Source organism: Coenobita brevimanus, chromosome 85, assembly GCF_032717465.1.
Source record: "Coenobita brevimanus isolate Jiangsu-jjx chromosome 85, ASM3271746v2, whole genome shotgun sequence".
Classification (NCBI taxonomy): domain Eukaryota; kingdom Metazoa; phylum Arthropoda; class Malacostraca; order Decapoda; family Coenobitidae; genus Coenobita; species Coenobita brevimanus.
In genome coordinates this window covers 11,247,913-11,269,858 of record NC_137038.1, presented here as the reverse complement: position 1 = coordinate 11,269,858, position 21,946 = coordinate 11,247,913, and the positions used below count along the sequence as shown (strand labels likewise).

Genomic DNA, 21,946 nt, shown 5'->3' with positions numbered 1-21,946 from the left:
GAGTTGTTGTATGCTGATGATTTGGTGTTGATTGCAGAGAATGAAAGGGAGGCGGAGGAAAGGTTTAGGAAGTGGAGAGATGGTATGGGGCAAAAGGGTTTAAGGGTAAATGCAGATAAAACAAAAGTGATGATATCTAGGGTTGGTGGCGGTACTGTCAAAGACGAGGGAGAGTGGCCATGTGCAGTTTGCCACAAGGGCGTGGGAAGTAATTCCATCTTGTGCAGTGTGTGTGATAAATGGGTGCATAAGAGATGTAGTGGTATCAGAGGTAGACTGTGGGATAATGCTGATTTTATGTGTACGGCGTGCCGGGGTGAGCTGGTGAAGATCGTCAGACGTGAAAGGATTGAACTTGCTGGTGAATCTCTTGAGTGTGTAGAAGAGTTTTGTTATTTAGGAGACATGTTGTGTGCTGGAGGTGGGGCTGGAGCTAGCTCTGTGGCTAGGGTGAGAAATGGTTGAAAGAAGTTCAGGGAGCTCTTGCCTCTCCTGACACTGAGAGGGCTCTCCCTACGTGCTAAGGGGTCTTTGTATGCAGCATGTGTTAGGAGTGTAATGCTGTATGGCAGTGAGACCGGGGCAGTGAAGGAGGAAGACATTCGCTGGCTCAGACGTACAGAAATTACAATGATTAGGTGGATGTGCAGTGCGTCCCTGCGTCCAAGGCCTGGAGGGGCTGGGTTTACAATGGAAGAGTTGAGAGGTAGGATGAGACTGGAGTGTATTGGTGTTGTGATGAGGAGAGGTAGATTGAGGTGTTTTGGACATGTGGAGAGGATGGGGGATGATAATTGGGTGAGGAGGTGAGAAGTGTTAATATTGGGGGTGGGGTTATGAGGGGTAGACCGAGAAAGACATGGGACGAGGTCATTAAGTGTGACCTTAGGGTTAAGGGACTGAACAGGGAGGCTGCAATGGATCGTGCAGCGTGGAGAGCCGCCATTAGGTGACCAAGGCCAACACATGCAAGCATGTTGGAGCCTTTAAAAAAAAACGAAACGAAACGATCCATACTGAATACATGCTAGGGCTGTCTCATACAGGACTGGTGTACTGGTATTAGAGGGGGCACTTTTATGACACGCTGGTGGGTCATCTGGTAGCTCAGAAAAGTCTGCTCTTTATGAAATTCAAATCCTTAAACTGCTCCCTGCCCCAGCTGGTATTCGATCCTGGGTTCATTAGGACTGCAGACCGTCTCTCTACTGATTCTGCCACTGCCTCCCCCATTTGCATGTTTAATTCTTTGATTCTGGGTGATGTTCTCTTTAGCTTATTCTTACTGCTTTCAGACAATTCCACTCCACTCATCTGGAAGGGGCTTAAATTATTAATCCCATAATTACCGGTAACTCTTCCAACTCAAATTGTCTATCCTAAGCTGAATACAGTTTTTAAGAGATGGCAAGAATATGGAAAAATGAAAACAGATGTTCCTGGGTTGATGGTTTGGCGGAACGTTGATACAATGCTTACAAAGAGTTATGGAACGATGGCAAGAACAGTATGAAAATGATAACTCCAGGCTCAATGGGATAAGTGGAGAATGATGATAATGATGATGATGATGATAGAGTACAATGTGCTCCAGTATGATGGCATGAATAAAATGAAAAAGACAATCCACGGCTCAGTAGGTTCACAGGGGAATGCTGACAAAAAGCTTACACAGTTCAATAAGATGGCAAGAATAAAATGAAAGAGATGTTCACAGGCTCAATGAACTGAGTGAACAATATTGATACAAAACTTTCAACGACTTACACTAGTGAGAGAGCATGAGAGCGAGAGATGGTACTGTACTGACAAAGCTTAAAAAGAGTTACAATCGTAAGAAAGCATGAGAACAAAAGACGGTTTTGACAAAGTTTACAAAGACTGACACTAGTGAGAAAGCATAAGAGCAAGAAAAGGTGAAGCATGCCCTTCTCTTTCACAGTACTTGACTTTACCAATTCTATTCTTTCATGGGTGAGTCATGATAAATCACCATAAAGTACATTAGCTTCAGTTATATTTTGTGTTAATTTAACAGAACTTAAGAAAATCATCTTTAATATAATCTTTAAACAAGCAGATCCTAATGTATGATGAAGCTCTGGAGCACTACAAAGGGTTATTAGGCAATTATACTGTATATTTATTTCTTAGTAAGGGGACCCCCTTTTAAGGGCTTCATTGTTTAGTGGAAATTCATTGCATGGGTGACCATGCAACGTAACCCCTGCAAAAGATGAGGGTTTACTGCAATAACAAAGTTTATAAAAAGTTACAGTAGTGGAAAATGACAACAATGGAAGAAGGTACTGACCCACTCTTCGAGGATCTCCAGCACCTGGTGAACACACTCGTCCACAGAGCACTGGGCTGTCTTTATCACAAGGTCTGGAGTTTCAGGTTTCTCATACTGGGAGTCAATACCTGTGAAGCCTGGTGGAGAGAAGAAGTGGTTTCACTGGCTGGTGACATTAATCTATTATTACTACTGATCAATCCATCACAATGTACTTCATAACCTCATGGACAAAAGAAATGTCTTCAATATATGACTTCTGATGATGCCTGGCTCAACTTGTCAGAAGGAGAGCTGTTACTCATATTTGTGACAACTATCAACTTAGTCTGTGATATTCCTTTATTATTACTATCTGTACAGAACACTTACAAAGCTGTTTCAGGCTTCTCATACTGAGAGTTAATACTGGTGAACACTGGTGGGGAGCAGAAATGATTACTTTGCTTGGTGACATTTCTCTGTACCTATGTCATTATGTAAAACACCATTTCCAGTAACTTGAGTAAACTGCTGTGACTGCCAGCTACTGTACAGAACAGCAGTTGCAGTAATATTTCAGATATCACATTCAAACCAGTGTCAAAGGAAATTAAAAAATGTTGGTCTCTATGTCTTCTAAATACTGTATGGACTATGACCCCTTCAACCACAGGGGTCTCTTCAAAGCTGAATAAAATAACCTATGTTAACCAGAATACAATGACAACAATGTCCTTAAGCTGAAGGGAGTCAATGGAAACTGTTCAATACCTCCTAAGTGGTAAGAGTCTTCTACCGAATAACCTTGTCTCATTAGAAAAGATGAATGACATTCACAATTTGAAGGGGTTATAATAATACAGTATGTAAAGACTGAATAAAAAACACAAGATATAACAAAATGGAGTAAAGGTAAATGCTGCTATAGTTTATCCACTCTCATGTGGCAGAAACTTCTATCCTACTGTAGAATAATTCCATAAGCTCAGTTGCAAAATAAGACAATACTAAGGCTCTACATTCTTTCCATAACACTATTGAAAGACCAGCACCACAAGCTAGTGTTAATCTCCTGTTATAGCTCAGAGTTCAAGATGGAGAGATGACAATTTTAGCCAAGTTAATGAGAATTCGAGTACAGAAATTTGGAAGAACTAACCTTTGATCATGCCAGCACGAGCCTTTTTGTAAAGTCCCTTGACATCTCTCTGCTCACAGATCTCCAAGGGAGTGTCCACAAACACCTCAAAGAATGGCAGGCCAGAGTCAACATGGAGCTTCTTGGCCTGGTCTCGGTCCTGTGGCGCCATGGTAAGACATAAGAGGATTTGTGCAGTAGGTGTCAAAAACTGGATAACATACAATGAGAGAAATAAAAATATAATGCTGATAAAATTTTAAATTCAGTAGACATCTCAGATATATTGGACTATCCATACTAGCTACCTCAATATCATAAATTCTGTATTGATATACTGATCCATCCAGGAAGGGGGTAGCAAAATCCTTCAAGCCTCTCTCTCATCAGTCATTATTACTTCTATCCATCCATCACCCAATCCTATTGTGCCCCATGAGAAGCACAGGGGCCCAGGGCTAGGCAAGTTGGTCTTGACATTTAAGATGAGAGTGACCAGCCTCACTCATCCCTGAGTGGCATTATGTGAGCTACTTTCAACGATACAAGCTCACTTCCCTCATGTACTCCTCCATTCAATCTCCCCACTTCATTAAAAAGCCAATTCCATAATACTGTACATTACTCTCTTTGAGGTGTAGAGGCCTCAGGCAAGGCTACCACAGTCCAGAACATATAACCTTTCCAGTAACATCATGGCTTTTTTATTATATTCATGCTACTATCAAATGATCTGCCTTAACTTTGGGTCTGTTGGCGCGTGGATTCACTGGGGATTATTTGTACGCCTTTCACTAAGACGTTTCTCTCTTAAGATGAACAGAATTCTAAAGTGACAGCATGGTTCTACTAATACAGCTGTCATTATGCTGAGCAAGTTGACTAGCCTACTGTATGCTGTAGGTGGCATTACATTGCCTCAAACTCCATACTTTAGTTAACTGAGCAATGAAGGAACCCAGTGCCACTACCCATGAGTTGGTAAACAGCTTGGTCACCTAGAATTTAATGGTATGTGATTGGCTTGTGCTCCTGGTAGCATTATAATAATTCCTCACCTTAGCAAACGGAGAGACAAAGGAACACAGCGCCACCACCCCGGAGTCGGCGAAAAGCTTGGCCACTTCAGATACACGGCGAATGTTCTCCTCTCGGTCCTCATCAGAGAAGCCCAGGTTGCGGTTGAGGCCATGACGCATGTTGTCTCCATCCAGACAGTAAGAGGGGATGCCTCGGGAAATCAGGTACTCCTCCAGGCCAAAGCTGATAGTTGTTTTACCTGGAAGTGGAGACATTGTGGAATTAGGAACTCCTTTGATCAGAAGTTTACTACTGTTATGCCTGGGAGCAGAAATGAATGAGGTGAGTAGGTGAGAAAGAGAGGAGTGTGGCAAGGTTGGGTGGAGGGGAGAGGGTAGAGGTGAAAGAGTAAAGGCAGAGGTAAGGGGATAGGGTAGAAGTGAGGGAGAATGGGTAGGGGTGAGGGAGAAAGGATAGAGGTGAGGGAGAAATGGCAGGGGTGAGGGGAAAGAGGGAAGGTGAAGAGAAAGAGCAGAGGTGTGGGAGAATGGACAGGGATGAGGGGAGAGGGTAGAAGTGAAGTAGAGAGGGTAAAGGTGAGGGAGGGAAAGGGTAAATGTGAGGGGGGGAAAAGGTAAAGGTGAGGGAGGGAAAGGGTAAAGGTGAGGGGGAATGGGTAAAGATGAGGGGGAATGGGTGAAGGTGAGGGAGGGAAAGAGTGAAGGTGAGGGAGGGAGAGGGTGAAGGCGAGGGGGAATGGGTGAAGGTGAGGGGGAGTGGGTAAAGGTGAGGGGAAAAGGATGAAAGCGAGGGGGGAAAGGGGAAAGGTGAGGAGGGAAAGGGGAAAGGTGAGGGGTAAAGGGTGAAGGTGAGGGGGAAAGGGTAAAGGTGAGGGGGAAAGGGTGAAGGTGAGGGGGAAAGGGTAAAGGTGAGGGGGAAAGGGGAAAGGTGAGGGGGAAAGGGGAAAGGTGAGGGGGAAAGGGGAAAGGTGAGGGGGAAAGGGTAAAGGTGAGGGGGAAAGGGTAAAGGTGAGGGGGAAAGGGTGAAGGTGAGGGGGAAAGGACAAAGGTGAGGAAGTACGGGTCGAGGTGAGGAAGGAAAAAGTAAAGATGAGGGGGGGGAAAGGGTAAAGATGAAGGGGAAAGGCAAAAGGTGAGGGGGGAAAAGGGAAAGGCAAGGGGGAAAAGGGAGAGGTGAGGGGGGAAAGGGGAAAGGTAAGGGGAAGGGGAAAGGGGAAAGGTAAGGGGAAGGGGAATGGTGAGGGGGGAAAGGGGAAAGGCAAGGGGGAGAGAGGAAGGGTGAGGAGGGAAAGGGGTAAGGCAAGGGGGAAAAGGGAAAGGCAAGGGGGAAAAGGGAAAGGCAAGGGAGAGATGGGAAAGGGTTGGGTAGTGATGAAGGAAAAGGGCAAAGGTGAGGGAAAATGGGTTAGAGGTGAGGGAAAAACAGCAGAGATGAGGGGAAAAGAGGAGACGTGAAGGGGGAAATGTAGAGTGGGGGGGGGACAGGGATGAGTGAGGAAAAGGTAAGACAGAGGTACAGAAGGAAAGTGGTGAGTGTATAGAGGAGAGAGAATGGAAGTTGATGAGATAAGGGGAGACTGGGGAGAGGGGAATGTGTGTGTGTGTGTGTGTGTGTAATTCACCGGGTCGGTCAGGATCACTTGATGGTCGTGATCGTCAGCTTTTACCCTCCCGGAAGGGAGCTGAGAGCTCATATAGTCCGATCTAAGGGCAAGGCTGTGACCTTCACACACGTACACACCCATCCCCTTGCTCAAGGGGGACAGTAACCACCCACTTCGTCAGTGAAACTTTTCGCAACCTGAGCGAGGCGCGAACTCCCGTCCACCAGTTGGCAAGCGAGAGCGTTACCACTGCACCAGCGAGCCGTGTGTGTGTGTTCTTACCTTACCTAATTGTTCTTACCTAATTGTATCTTTACAGGAATGAGTCAAGCTCGTATTGTCCCGTGTCTTAGACCATATTTATCGTACATATCCTTAAATTTGTGAATTGTTTTGGCACACACTATTTCATTCGGTAGTGCATTCCATTGATCAATTGCTCTGTTTGGGAAACTGAATTTCCTTACGTCTTTATCACCTCTCTTCTTATGCAGTTTTTTGCAGTGTCCTCTTGCTGATGCTTCTCCATATGTTAAGTAATCATTTATGTCTATTTTCTCCTTTCCTGATATGCACTTATATAGCATTATCATGTCACCTCTTTTCCTTCTCTCCTGTAGTGTTGGTAGATTCAGTTTATTTAGTCTTTCTTCATAGCTTAGGTCCCTTAAGCTTGGTATCCATCTTGTGGCGGCCCTTTGAACTTTTTCAATCTTGTCTATATGCTTTTTGAGATGAGGACTCCAGACTACTGATGCATATTCCAGGGTTGGTCTAATGAATGATGTTATTATCCTTTTTAGCATGTCTTCATTTATGTATGTGAATGCTATTCTCATATTTGCAAGCAGTGTATACATGTTCCGTACCTTCTCGCTGATGTGGTCAGCCGGAGATAGTCTGTTATTGATAATCACACCTAGGTCTTTCTCTCTTTCTGATGTGTATAGGGTTTTATTTCCTAACTTATAATCCCAATCAGGTCTTTTTCCACTTTTACCAAACTTGATTACATGACACTTGTCCACATTGAATTCCATTTGCCATGTACTACTCCATTCATGAAGTTTATTTAATTCTTCTTGTAGCTCCCTACAAGAGTCTGTGCTAGTAATTCTCCTTTGTATTTTTGCATCATCTGCAAACATATTCAGATAGCTCTCATTTCCAGTGTTACTGTTTATATCATTTATGTACACTAAAAACATGATTGGTGCCAGCACCGAACCCTGTGGTACTCCACTAGTCACTTCTTTCCATGATCAGTAGTTTCCTCTTAGTACTGTCCTCATTTCTCTTTTTATGAGAAAGTCTTGCATCCAACAAAACAGTTTGCCTCGAATTCCTCCTTGATGGTACAGCTTCCATAAAAGTCTTTGGTGTGGTACTGTGTCAAAAGCTTTCTTGAAATCTAAATAGATACTGTCCACCCATCCTTCCCTTTCCTGTATTGTGTATGTTACTCTGTCATAGTAGCTCAACAGATTAGTAACACATGATTTTCCTTTTCTGAAACCAAACTGTCTTTCTGTTATCATACTGTGTTTTTCTAGATGATTTACCCAAGCTTTTCTTATAAGTTTTTCTAATACCTTGCTTACAACACTAGTCAGTGATACTGGTCGGTAGTTGAGAGGATTTTGTCTATTTCCTTTCTTGAATAAGGGGACTATATTTGCTTTTTTCCAAATATCAGGTAGTTTCCCTTGACTCAAAGATTTCTTGAAAATTAAAAATAATGGTTTACTTAACTCATTTGCACATTCTCGTAACACCCAACATGAAATTTCATCAGGACCACTTGCTTTTCCTCTGTCTAATCTACTTAACTCCTCTTGTATTACTTTTTCTGCTATTTGTATATCTGGTAGTATGTGTGGACATGCGTGTTCCACATAGTCTCTCTCAAAATTTTTTCTTCTGTAAAAACTAATTGGAAATTCTTATTTAGTGCTTCACAAATATCTTTCTCTTGTGTATAAGTGATTCCCTCGTCCGTGATGGATTGTATTATATCTTTTACTTTGGTTTTGCTTCTGATATAGCTGTAAAACAGCTTTGGTTGATCACTACTTTTATTTATTATATCCTCTTCAAACTGTTTTTGGGCTTCCCTCCTTATTCTTGTATAGTCGTTTCTTGCCTGTTTGTAATTATTATATGCCCTTTCACTATTGTGTCTTCTGTATCTATTCCACAACAAATCTCTTCTTTCTTTAGATTTTTTACATTCTGTATTGAACCATTTCTGTATTTTCTTATCTGCTTCTTTGTGCTGTGGGATGTAATTCTGGACTCCTATTTCATAAAATTCACAAAATTTTTTATATACAGCATTTAAATCTTGTCCTCTAAGCTCATTTTCCCAATCAACTTCTAAGAAATACTTCTTTAGGTCTTGATAATTTCCCTTTTTATAGTTTAGTCTCTTTTTGTAACTGTCAGTGCTGTTTACTATGTCAAATGCTATCCTGAAGTTATAATTTAGTACTGCATGATCGCTTTTGCCGAGTGGAGGGTGATATATTAAACTGCCAATGTCATTTTCTTGCCTAGTAAATATTAGATCTAGCACTGAAGGTACATCAAGTCCTCTTTTTCTAGTGGTTTCCCTCACATGTTGCGTTAAGAAAAACTCTTGTACGAGATCCAGGAGCTTTTGGTCCCAGCAGCTTTCTTGGCTATTTATATCTAGAGTATTCCAATTTATATTTGTATTGAAATCCCCAGTTAGTATGATTCTTTCCGATTTCTCTTCCATTTTATGTAGCAAGGATCTTATACTCTGAATTGTACTCTCTGCTAGGTCCTCATATTCGTCTCTTTCCCATGTGTTTGATTTGGGTGGCATGTACAAATTGGCTACAATTACTTTACCTTCAGATGTGTCGATCTCTACTGCAATCAGTTCTACTTGTGATGGTATATCTAGGTTTATTTCCTTGACTTTTAGATTTTTCTTAGTTAATATTATAATTCCTCCTCCTTTTTTAAATTTCTGTCTCTTCTCCATATATTGTATTCCTCTAAGTTTAGTATGTCATTGGATATCCTTGGTGTTAATTTTGTCTCAGTTAGGCATATTATTTGTGGTTCATTTTCTCTGACATAATCATTCATCTCTAGTAATTTAGATACCATTCCATCCACATTTGAGTACATCAACTTTATCATTTTGTTTATATACTTGTCATGACATGGTTCTACTAACTTCCTCCTTTTCTTCCATCTTGTTTGTGTACCACTTTCGTACCTGCAATCCTATTACTTTGTAAAAATTTCTTCTTGTCCTCTTCTGATCTTCCCTCATTTTTTGTTTTTGCTTCCTCCCTTTTCTCTTTCAGTAATTCCAGTTCCTCTTGTGTTAGACATCTTTTTATCCATACATTTTTGAACTCCTCTTTTTCCATAAGATTCTTTGCATTTTTTTGTATCTCTTCCACAGTGTTTACACTCTGGAAAGTCACCTTTAGAGGTCTTGTCTTGCTTTTCTCGTATTTCCCTAACCTCTTGTGTTCCTCTATGTCTTTACTACAGATTTCCTCTGATACTTCTTTCAGTAAGTTCATTACATTTGCCATCTCCTTTTTGTCTCTAGTGATTTTGTTTTTAATTTCTTCCTCTTCTATACCAATGATTACTATTGATTTATTTATTTCTACTGAATCTCTGACTAACTTTGGATTGTTTTGGATTATTCTTTTCACTTCCTTTTTAATGTGTGTGTGTGTGTGTGTGTGTGTACCTGCGCCAGAGAGTCCAGTGAACCACACGGTACATCCTCTGAAGCCGCCCCTCTGGCCCAGCACCTGTCCTCGCTTGTTCCTGGACACATGGTTCAGCTGGTAGGTCACGTTGGTCGCTTTCTGCAAGCACTACTTCAAATTAGACACTGATGCTGGGAATAAAGGTAAGTGAATGAGTGAATGCATGAATCAATAATTATATAAATAAAAAAATAAATAAATAAATATATGAGTCTTCTATCACTATTACAAAGTAGGCATTGATATTGGGAAAATATATATAACTGAATATTCTAGCACTAGAAAAAATTGACTGCGAGCACTAGTATAATGATGCTGGTTAAAATATATTTGAAAGAGTCTATTTCTTGTATTATGAAAAATTAGGCAATAATGCTGAGAAACAAATTAAAAGTCATTTTAACACTACGACTAATTAGACACTGATCTTATACTGTATGTATATATATATATATATATATAGATAGATAGATAGATAGATAGATAGATATAGATATAGATATTTCAAGAATACTCCCCAAGTATCCCTGCTTGTCGTAAAAGGCGACTAAAAGGGTTGGCGGAAGGTTAGTGCCCCTCCCCGGAAAACAACTAACTAAAAAAAACAAACAATAAGCCTCGGACAAGGACTGACCAAATGATGTCGACCAAGGACCGGACAAAGGACATGGTTATCGGAACGTGGAATGTACGGGGAGCGAATGATGTGGTGAAAGAGAGAGAGAGATTGTCCAGGTGCTTGAGGGTGCAAAAGTGGATGTATGTGGAATAACTGAAACAAAATGGTGAGGAGAAAGTGTGAGAGAATGGGAGTATGGATGGGGTATATGTGCAGGAGTAGGTGAGAATGAGAGGGCAAAGGAAGGAGTGTGTATAGTTGTGAGTAAAAGATGGAAGAAGAGCATAAGACAGTATGGATCAGTTGGGTCAAGGATTGTGTGGGTAAAGTTGAAAGTTGGAATACAAATGTGGGCGATTGTGTGTGTGTATGCGCCAATGCAAGATCGTGGTTGAAGAGTGAGCGAAGAGTTCTGGACAAATGTAGAAGTGTGCATGGAAAAGTTTGGAAGGAATGAGAGAGTGTTTTTGATCGGTGATATGAATGGTAAAGTTGGGAATGTGAAGGTGGATGGAATAGTTGGTGAGTGGGGTGTGCCTGCTGAGATAGATGAGAATGGAAGTGCGTTAGTGGACATATGTGCTGGGAGGGGGTTGGTGATAGCCAATACCCTCTTCAGGCATAAAATGATCCACAGGTATACATGGCGAGTGATGAGAAGGGTGGGTGGTGAACTGAATGAAAGGAAGGCAATGATTATGTGTGTGTGGATGAAAGGATGCGAAGATGTGTAATGGGTACAAGAGCTTATAGAGGCTGGGGGAGTGGACTTTCTGACCACTACTTGGTGGTGGCCAGAATTAGAATTCAAGTAAGATGGAGGAATAGAAGAAGGGAAAGACGAGAGGAAGGAGTAGTTGCAAGGAGAGTGGAAAGGTTACAAGAGGATGAGAAAATGGCAGAGTATAAGAGAGAAGTGGAGGAACGATTGGGCAAATATGAATTGGAGCAGATGGGAGACGTGGAAGGTGTGTGTAGGATATTTACAGAAGAAATATGTGCAGCATGTGATGTGGTGTGTGGAAGGAAGAGAAGACGGAGGGGGGTGCAAGGAACAGCGTGGTAGACTGAAGAGGTGAGACAGGCTGTGGCACGAAAGAAGAAAGCATAAAATGAATGGAGGAGAAATAGGGGCGTGGAAGAAGTTGAGAGGCGGAAGAGAGAGTTATATGTAGAAAGAAAGAGAGAGGTGAAAAGATTAGTAAGAGAGAGTAAGAAGAGAGTGGATGAGGAATTTGGAAGGAATTTGAGTGTAAAGTGGAGGGACTGTAAGAAAATGTTCTGGAAAGAGGTGAAAAGAGTAAGACAGGGTGGAAGTGAAGTTAGCAGGGGAGTGAAAGATAAAAATGGTAGATTACTAGTGGAGAAGGGAGAAAAAGTGAGCAGATGGAGAGAACACTTTAAGGAATTGTTGAACATAGAAGATGGAAGTAATGCGAGTATAAGTGGCTGGGGAATGGCTGGGAGAAGGAGGGAGGTGAGAAGACAGGAAGAAATCAGTAGGATAGTAGTTGTGGAAGCAATGAAGAAACTTAAATCGAGGAAAGCCCCAGGAATTGATAGAGTGTGTGGTGAAATGCTGAAGCATGGGGGAGAGATAGTAGTAGAATGGATGCGGAAGATGTGCAGACTGGCCTGAGAGGAAGGTAGAGTCCTGCAGGATTGGAAGTCAGGTATAATTATTCCCTTGTACAAAGGACAAGGGGAAAAAGAAATGTGTGGTAATCATAGGGGCATTTGTCTTCTTAGTATAATAGGAAAAGTGTATGGTAGGATACTTATTGACAGAGTTAGAGAAAGAACAGAGAAATTAGTTGGAGAAGAACAAGGAGGCTTTAGGAAGGGAAGAGGTTGTGTAGATCAGATATTCATTCATAGATCTTTAGTGGAAAAGTTTCTAGAGAAGGGAAAGAAGTTGTATGCGGCTTTCATGGATCTGGAGAAAGCATAAGACAGGGTGGATAGACAAGGATTGTGGAAAGGGTTAAGAATATATGGAGCAGATGGGAAGTTGTTGAATGCTGTGAAGAGTATGTACGATGGTGCGAAGGCTGCAGTGCGTGTGGATGGTGAACTAAGTGAATTTTTCTCTTTGAAAGTTGGGTTGAAACAGGGATGTGTCATATCTCCATGGTTGTTCAATCTGTACATGGATGGGGTAATAAAAGAGGTACAAGGTAGGGTAGTGGATGTTGGAGTGGCCCTGGTGAGAGAGGATAGTGTTTGGAAACTCCCTGTACTGTTGTTTGCAGATGACACTGTGTTGTTGAGTGAAGACAAAGGGGAGCTGCAAGGCTTGGTGGATGAGTTTGGGAGAGTGTGTACGAAACGGAATCTAAAGGTGAATGTAGGGAAGAGTAAAGTGATGGTCTTTGAGAGAGGTGAAGTCAGTGAATGTACAGCGAGGTTGGATGGTGACAATTGGAAAATGTGAGTACGTTTAAGTACTTGGGTAGTGTGATGAGTAAGGATGGAGGTTTGGAGGGTGAAGTGCTTGAAAGGGTACAGCAGGGAAGAAAGGTTGCTGGTTCTTTGAAAAGTGATAAGAAACAAGGAAGTGAGCATGGAAGTGAAAAAGTTACTACATGACAGTATTGTGATACCAACTCTAACGTACCGAAGTGAAGCTTGGACGTTGCTGGAAGGACACAAGTCAAGAGTGAGAGCAGTGGAAATGAGTTATTTAAGAGGAGCCTGTGGAGTCACATGGAGAGAGAGGCTGACGAATGAGGATATAAAGGAGCGTTGTGGTGTGGATGTGGATGTGATAGGAAGCGTTATGAGGGACACACTGAGGTGGTTTGGCCATATGGAGAGGATGGAGGGTGAAAGACTGACGAAGAGAATGTATGTGAGTGAGGTGGAGGGGGGAAGAGGGAGGGGGAGGCCAAGGATGAGATGGAGGGATGGGGTGGAGAGGTATATGAGAGAGGGGGGTGTGAGTTGGGAGCAGGGCAGTGAAATGGCGGGGGACAGGGCGACTTGGAGGCGATTTGTTTGTGGCCACCCCAAACGGGATTGAGGCGTCTGGCAATATATATATATATATATATATATATATATATATATGAAAAATTAGACGCTCTTACGGATTTAAAAAAAAATTGACAATAAGGCGTTAGCCCTGTATTTGTCAACGGCCATACCGCATTGAGTATACCGCTTCCCGTCCGATCAGCGAAGTTAAGCAACGTTGGGTCTGGTTAGTACTTGGATGGGTGACCGCCTGGGAACACCAGATGCTGTTGGCATCCCTATGTGTCAAGTGGGGTTGGTGAGGATTAGTACCCCTCCCTGTAAAACAATTAACTCTAAGCCGCTGGCCACCCCGTTTGGGATACATGGCGTCTGGCAATGAATGAATGAATCTAAATCTTCTCATGCATATTCAATTTTGCACATAAAAATCCCCTATACTATTATGCTCTTTTCTTCTAGTCTCCACCATCCCTCCCTCCGTAATTTCTTTCTTCTACATTACTCCTAACTTCCCTTCTGCTCCTTCTACTTCTTTTTCAGTTCTCTGATCTCGTAAGTTTCCTTCTTACAGCTTCATTCATCCCAAGGATACTGCTGCCATCATCTTTATCACTTTTGACTTCCCTTCTTCCTCTATCTTTCCCATTTTCTTTCTTACCATCCCCCCTTTCTTTCAATTTTATTCTCCTTCATCATTCCCTCTCTTTCACACCAATTAATTCCTCAACCTAAAAAATTATTGAAAACTGTGAGGAAGAAATTCACGCAGGCAGGTAAGTATATTTCACGCATTTCTTGATGTAATGACACGAAAAGAAGCAACAGGTGTAAAGGCGAACAGGTGTGGCATTGAGAGCTGGAAAGTTACTAATGACGGAGCGACAGCTGCCACAAAGAAACGCAGTTACACTTATAAGCAGGTATATTTTTACCAGTCCATCTAAGGTTTAAAACTTGATGCAGTACGTATTTCCCAGCTAACATTTTAGAAAACTTAGAAGAGTATCTTTCATTCCATCTTTGTTCGTTTTCTTACTTTTTTACCGGGTAACATTATACGGTACAACTGTATATTTTTCCTGACCATATCTACCGTACTTTTGGGTGGCACGTTCATATTTAGGATAATGCAGTACCAGGTGTATAAAATCAATCCGTCAATTCCAGTCCATACACACACACACACACACACACACACACACACAAGTAGAGTCACCATCAACACAGTCTGTACGTGTAAAAGACAAACAAGACAAGTTCATTCTTTTCCAACCTGTTAATACGATTCTTCCTCTTTCCTACAATATCCTACTTTTCCCCCCACTCCCTCTCAGCATCTCTCACTAGCCCAATTACTGCCTAAAATCACCTAAATGCAAGTCTACCTATGCTGCTAATTAGAGGTATATGAAGCTTCACAGTATTTAGTGCTATTATGCAAACACTGCCACTCTCACACTATCACACCACTACAGATTACAAAAATATAAAATGACATTCTAAGTACAGACTGGTTATAAGGTATACAGTATGAGACGAATAAAATCATCCACTGATAACAGGGAAAAAAAAAAAAACTCGTACTAAAAGAGCTAACGAGTGGGACTATTCTGGTGTTTATAAATTATTTCCATAGCTGAATACAGTTATTTGGCGTTCGTATGCAAAAAAAAAAAAAAAAATCGTACTGGAGGAGTTACTAATGATTTCGTAACACCTCTTCCTCAGCTATTTGTTTGAACGGTACACCATAAAATCCTGACGCAAAGTATGTATGTAATGAAAAAGAAAAAAAAGAAGAAAAAAATGGTATTAAATTGCAATATGTCAAATAAATAACCCATGAAGAAGTGCTACCAACGATGTTAGCAAAACAACAAAACTAGTTCATGGTACTGAAGCTGTTAATGAGTATAAATATAAGAGAGTGTGAATAAATTATCCGCCCTGCCTCACACGTGTACACCGGGGTAATGAATGCTCAGCCACAGGTGTTATCCAGGAGACCCACGCACGGCACGTATTCACACACCACATCACCTCCCTGTCACCTCACCTCACATTTCGGGTACAAGTTTGCCTCTCACATTTTTGGTATACGTTCGCCGGTCAGACTCTAGGCACAGTTAGCTTAAATTATGTCTTCTTTCTACAGACCCACATATATCACGTATTCACACACCACGCCACCTACCTCTCATCTGACCTCTCACGGATTTTGACTTAACTTTGCTTTTCAGAATTTTCCTACAGTAGAGATGATGGTGAATGAGACTGACTAGAAGAGTGTATGTAAGTGAGGTGGAGGAGCAGACCAAGGATGAGCTGGAGGGATGGAGGGGAGAGAGGGGTTGTGTGTTGAAGGGAGGGCAGCTAAATGGAAGAGGTCTGGCCGAAGTGGAGGCGACTTGCTTGTGGCCACCTCTTACAGGATCAAGGGGTCTGGCAATAGATAGCTAGGTAGATTGATAAACAGACATACAAACATACAGACAGACAGATAGATAGATGTGCAGATAGAAGTTTTCGTTATCAGCCTTCTATATACTTACTAAGATTTACGGATATCACGTACCTTGTTCATCGTGTCAGCTTCTCTCACATTTCTGGATTAAGTTTTCCTCTCTCTCTCTCTCTCTCTGGTATAATTTTGCCTCATTTTTTCATGCTCGTATAACTTTGCCGGTCAGACGTTCGGCATAGTTATCGTTATGTCTTTTATTTAGCTACTGATACATATCAATCAATCAATCATTTCCTGTGGCACCCTCGGCGATGCATAGGGCCTCAATGAACTCACACCACCACATCCTATCTTGTGCTAACTCCTCAAGATCTCCCCAACACTCATCTCCAGCTTCCCGTCTCATTGTCCTCACCCACGTCTCTTTTGGCCTTCCTCTACCTCTCCTACCAAGTGCCACCCACCCTGGTGTACTTCGTACTATTCCCTGTCTCCTATACACATGTCCTAGCCACTTCCATCGTGAGAATCTAACATATTCATCGATCGGCTGCACTCCCGTTATTTCTCTAATTCTACTATTTGGTATCCTTTCCCACCACTTAACTCCTAATATTCTTCTAAGTGCTTTATTTTCAAACACCAAGAATTTATTTTCCATAGTCACTGTGCTGTACCAAGACTCGTGTCCATAAATTAAGATACTCCTAACCATTACCTTATAAAGTTCGATTTTTGTATGCAAAGAGAAATTGTTATTATTCCAAATATTTTTAAGCATTCCCATTGCCTGATTAGCCTTCTTTAATATTAACTTTCCTCGAATTCAAAGTTCAAAGAACCATCCTTGGCTAAATAAGTACCTAAATATTTAAACCTATCAACTTGCTTTACAACCATACCTCCAATTACACATTCCTGCGCATTTTCCATATTCATATTGATTATTTCAGTTTTGCCACAATTAATAACCAAACCCACCTTGCGACCTTCACTCACCAAACAGTCCAACACTCTCTGCATCTCTTCTGGCCCATCACAAATCAAAACTATATCATCTGCATAATCTAAATCCAAAAGTTTCCTGTTCTCTCCCCAAAGTATACCTGCACCGGTTTCTGTTCCAACGCGTTTCATAATGTAATCAATTACCAATATAAATAGTAAAGGCGATAGAACACCACCTTGAATTACTCCGGACTTGACTTCAAACGAATCACTCAGACAACCATCAACCATCACTTTACAAAATGTGTCCTCATGCATGTTCATAATGACCCTCACAAACTCCTCTGGTATTCCATAATGTCTCATGATCTTCCCCATAGTCTCTCTCGAAACACTATCAAAAGCCTTTTCAAAATCAACAAAACAAAGACTTAACGGTACTCTCATTTCATTAAGTTGCTGCATCAAATGCCTAACTATAAAGATCTGATCATTGCAACCACGTCCCTTTCTAAAACCAGCCTGTTCATCCCTCAGAATACCCTCAACCACCGGCTCCAACCTATTTAACAACACTCTACTGAAAACTTTCAAAGCTATCGGTGACAAAGAGATTCCCCTCCAATTACCACATTCACTCAGGTCTCCCTTCTTCGGAACTTTAACAATTACACCATTCTTCCAAACTGATGGTAGTAACCCCGTCACCCATATCTTATTGAATAGCTTGGTCAAGATCATTATTAATCTATCCCCCTCCACTTTAAACATTTCCGGAAATAAACCATCCTCCCCTGATGCCTTATTATTCTTTAACTGTTTTACTGCTTTCTCCACTTCTGCAAGCCTCAACTCTCCTGTTTCTATATTTAAATATTCCTGAGCAGACGGTATATCCTCTTCTGGTGGTATTGGTCTATTAAGAACTGTCTCAAAATGCTCTTTCCATCTATTTTTAATATCTCCATCTTTGGTTAATAAATTTCCTTCCCTGTCTCTAACTGGTATTTCCTTGCGTTTACCTGCATTACCACTCAGTTCTCTAATCGATTCATATGCTATTCTTTGACTCTGTCCATCATTTTTGTTTATTAAGATTTCAGTCTCTGCAACCTTTTCATCCACACATCTTCTTTTATCTCTCCTAGCTAACCTTCTTACTTCTGAATTCAAACTCCAGTACGCAGCTCTTGCTAATTCAATCTCTTGTTCATCAACGCATTGCATCTCACTCCTCAATTTAGCCTCACCTCTCTTTTTTATCATATCCAACGTTTCCTCTGATATCCATTTCTTTCTCCTGAAGCTATGTCTCCTTCCAATCGTACATTCAGCAGTCTCATGCAAAACTTTGTTCACATCCTCCCACATCTCATCTACACTTCTCTCCCCCTCTTCCAACGTTTCCAACACCAAAAACCTATTTCTGCATTCTAATCTGAATTCCTCCTTTTCTTCTCCTTCCCTTCTAAGCTTAACAATATCGTATCTACCAACACCAGATTTTTCCTTCTTCTGATTTTTAAGTTTAAACCTTATTTTTGCAATGCTGAGTTGATGGTCACTACCAATATCCGCTCCCCGTTTAACATGAACATCTAGCAGAGAACTTCTATGCCTCCTACTGATAGCGATGTGATCAATCTGATTTTTATATTTTCCACACGGCGACACCCAAGTTGTCTTGTGTATATTGCAATGCTGAAAAAGTGTGCCCCCGATGACTAAGTCATTTGCTAGACAGAAGCTTCCAAACCTCACTCCGTTTTCACTCATCCTGCTACCAACTCCCATCTTACCCATACATGCCTCAAATCCCTCATTTGAACAGCCCATTACTGCATTAAAGTCTCCAACGCAGATCAAAACATCATGTCTAGGTACCCTTCCTACTCCTTCTTGCAACTTTTCATAAAATGTGTCTTTCCTTTCATCGAGTGCATCATTAGTAGGTGCATAACACACAAACAGACTGATGTTGCCATGATTTGATCTGATACATATATACCGGTATATTTTTTGCACAGTATGCCTTTCTTATGTTTTAGTTTAACTGCAGACTCGTGGATATCTTACAGTCATATTAAATAATTCTGTTAGTATAAGGAAGCCATTAGCTAATAATAGGTAAATATCGCCATGAAATCCTGAAATGATAAAATCTTTCCTACACGTATCTCACAACATAAGTATCATGTTCACCACCACCACCACCACCACCACCGTCATCATCTGCAGCGTCATAACCACCATCACCACCGCCGTCATCATCATCATCATCATCATCCAAATTCACACTACAAAACGGGGATACGTAATCAAGATGAAGACGATGGCAAAAATATATAAAATAAATAAATAAATAATGAAACAAATGAATAACTAAATAGAGCCCAAAATAAAAATACGCTAAAACTTTACGGCCTCAGAGCCAGTAAAATTGCATAGATACTTAAAGAAAAAAAAAAACAGATAGGTATTAAAAACAGAGCTGAGTGAAGGGTTGGCATCAAGAGCAACACCTGCATGTCAAAGGTGAGGCGCAGGTGCAGGTGTGTGTGTGTGTGTGTGTGTGTGTGTGTGTGTGTGTGTGTGAGAGAGAGAGAGAGAGAGAGAGAGAGAGAGAGAGAGAGAGAGAGAGAGAGAGAGAGAGAGAGATTGACCTCGTACTAAAGAGGTTGGCCAATTTCCCCGATGACGTATTGTTTTAAATCTTTTTACTGCTACTCAGACGATGTTTATTTAATTTTAAAAATCCCTCTCGTACAGAAGGGGTTAACGAAGGCTGAAAAAATCGTGTGGTGATAGCACGGACAACACGGCAAATTAATCCACTTAATCCACTGGTATATTTTCGTAGGTTATTCTTGCAGCTGCCAGACGATTTTATTCATCTTAGGAAGAGATTTTGCAACTGGATGGGTCAGATATAGCCATCATTAATCCCTTCACTGCCAGACACCAGCCCAAAGTTGACGGGTAGCAAGAATACATCAAATACATAAAAAAAAATAAACACATAAATATATACATACAAAGTTGAATAAAATCGTCTGGAGGCAGGAAAAATAAACCAAAAGGATAAAAACCCCACACTGTCCGTCTAATTGAGATGATAGATGTCCATTGGCAATTTCTAAGGCCTTCAGCTGACCACACTCCACAGTAAACACACTCATCATCACGTACACACACACACACACACACACACACACACACACACACACACACACACACACACACACACTTCCACGCCTGTTTTATGTAGCTCATTTAGCTTAGCTACCTAATTATATATATGTTTACCTAACTACTTATCCCCTGCCTAACACCTGTTTTACTTAAGGTACCTACCTACCTACGAACCATTTTACTTACCTACTTACAGACCAACCTATGATTTAACTACCTACCGACCAACCTATGATTTTAATTTTCTACCTACCAATTTACTTATTTAAATACCTATAAAAAAACTTTTTTACTTACCTACCTATCCACAAGTGTCCATCTACCCTTTGTGGCTTGGTGGGTGAAATGGGTAGCTTGGGTAATATTTGGGATGGTAACTGGTAAGCTGTATGGACCTTGTATCCCTAAACTAGGGATAAATAATTGACCACAGACTTTTCAAGACCTAAATTTCGGAGATGAGCACAGCGGTTAAGCCCCTCAAGGAGTCTGCATCCAGCTTTAACTTTACCTACACATACTCGATCAAAAAGCATCTATACACCTGCCCATCTCCCCGTACTCAAACAGTGGACGATCTGTTTGTACGTCTCCAGTCAATTTTCAGTCATGTGTATACCCCAGCCACTTGTCAGTCATGTGTATACCCCAGCCACTTGTCAGTCATGTGTATACCCCAGCCACTTGTCAGTCATGTGTATACCCCAGCCACTTGTCAGTCATGTGTATACCCCAGCCACTTGTCAGTCATGTGTATACCCCAGCCACTTGTCAGTCATGTGTATACCCCAGCCACTTGTCAGTCATGTGTATACCCCAGCCACTTGTCAGTCATGTGTATACCCCAGTCATTTGTCAGGCACGTGTATACGTCAGTCACGTGTCAGTCATGTGGATACCCCAGTCACCTGTCAGTCATGTGTATGCCCCAGTCACTTGTCAGTCACATGTATGCCAGTTATTATCATCAACACTTCATTAAACCAGTGAAATAAACCATCAATCAGAACTATTTGCCTAGGGGTACAAAAAGCGAACAGCATCAACACTCACTGTGAACCATGGAACTTACACCTGCGTAGAGATGCATTTTAGAACGAGCGTACTTATTAGTGGTTCTACTCATCTACCTACATATCTACCAAACTACCAGTGATGAAGGGGGAGGGAGGGGAGAAAAGCGAGTGGAGGTAACATGGGCGGGGATGGGAGGGGAGAGGAGGGGACGGGGAGGGGGGTAGGTCACAGACCGGACGGTAGCTGTCTCTGAGTTGATGGTGCAAAGACCGACAAACCAAAGCCTAACCATAACAGTCAAATAACCAAACCTACATCCGCCTACACCATACCACGACCCACTACCACTATCTTCTTTATCACCACATGTGCCTCGTATCTGTCCTACCCTCATCCTATCCCCCTATGATTTCATCCCTCGTACTGGGGAAGGGAAGGGAGGATTGGGAGATAGGGAGGGGGAAGGATGGAGAGGAAAGGGTGAGGGTTTATACCACAGTGTCTCTACACTGCGGTTCATACGGTATGCGAGGGGGGGGGGTCCGTCGGCTAGTGGGGGGAGGGAGTGTGGGAAGGAGTGGAAGGAAGAGGGTTGATTACAGACGCTAGCTAGAGGGGGGAGGGGGTGAAGTAGATGGGAGGGGAGAAGGAAATAGGGGACGGGGTTGATTAATGGGGAGGGGGGGACAGAGAGACTGGAGGTGGGTGGGGGAAGAGAGGGGTTAGTTACGGGGGAGGAGAGATGAGAAACAGGTGAAGAGGGGGGAAGTAAAAAATAAAAAGGAAGACGGAAGGGGGCTAGCTAGACAGGGGGCGAAGATAGGTGAGGAGAGGCTGGCGAGAGATGCGAGATGACAAAACAAAAAAATTGGGTTCACAGGCTACGAAGAGGATTTGGGG

General features: G+C 41.8%; 1 protein-coding gene and 1 non-coding gene across 3 annotated transcripts in view; one reads left to right on the top strand and one right to left on the bottom strand.

Moving 5' to 3' along the window:
* Positions 1-21,946, bottom strand: part of Papss (3'-phosphoadenosine 5'-phosphosulfate synthase) — a 77,016-nt gene that overhangs the window by 23,707 nt on the left and 31,363 nt on the right. For both annotated transcript variants that reach the window (XM_080280594.1, XM_080280595.1), the window contains exons 2-5: positions 9,806-9,926; positions 4,475-4,695; positions 3,438-3,576; positions 2,315-2,433 (exon numbers count right to left, since the gene is read on the bottom strand). In XM_080280594.1, coding sequence (XP_080136720.1) covers positions 2,315-2,433; positions 3,438-3,576; positions 4,475-4,695; positions 9,806-9,926 — 600 coding nt within the window. The remainder of the gene's footprint in view (positions 1-2,314; positions 2,434-3,437; positions 3,577-4,474; positions 4,696-9,805; positions 9,927-21,946) is intronic.
* LOC145410493 (5S ribosomal RNA) lies at positions 13,579-13,697 on the top strand. Its single transcript, XR_013899283.1, has one exon. It is a non-coding gene; the product is annotated as a 5S ribosomal RNA (ribosomal RNA).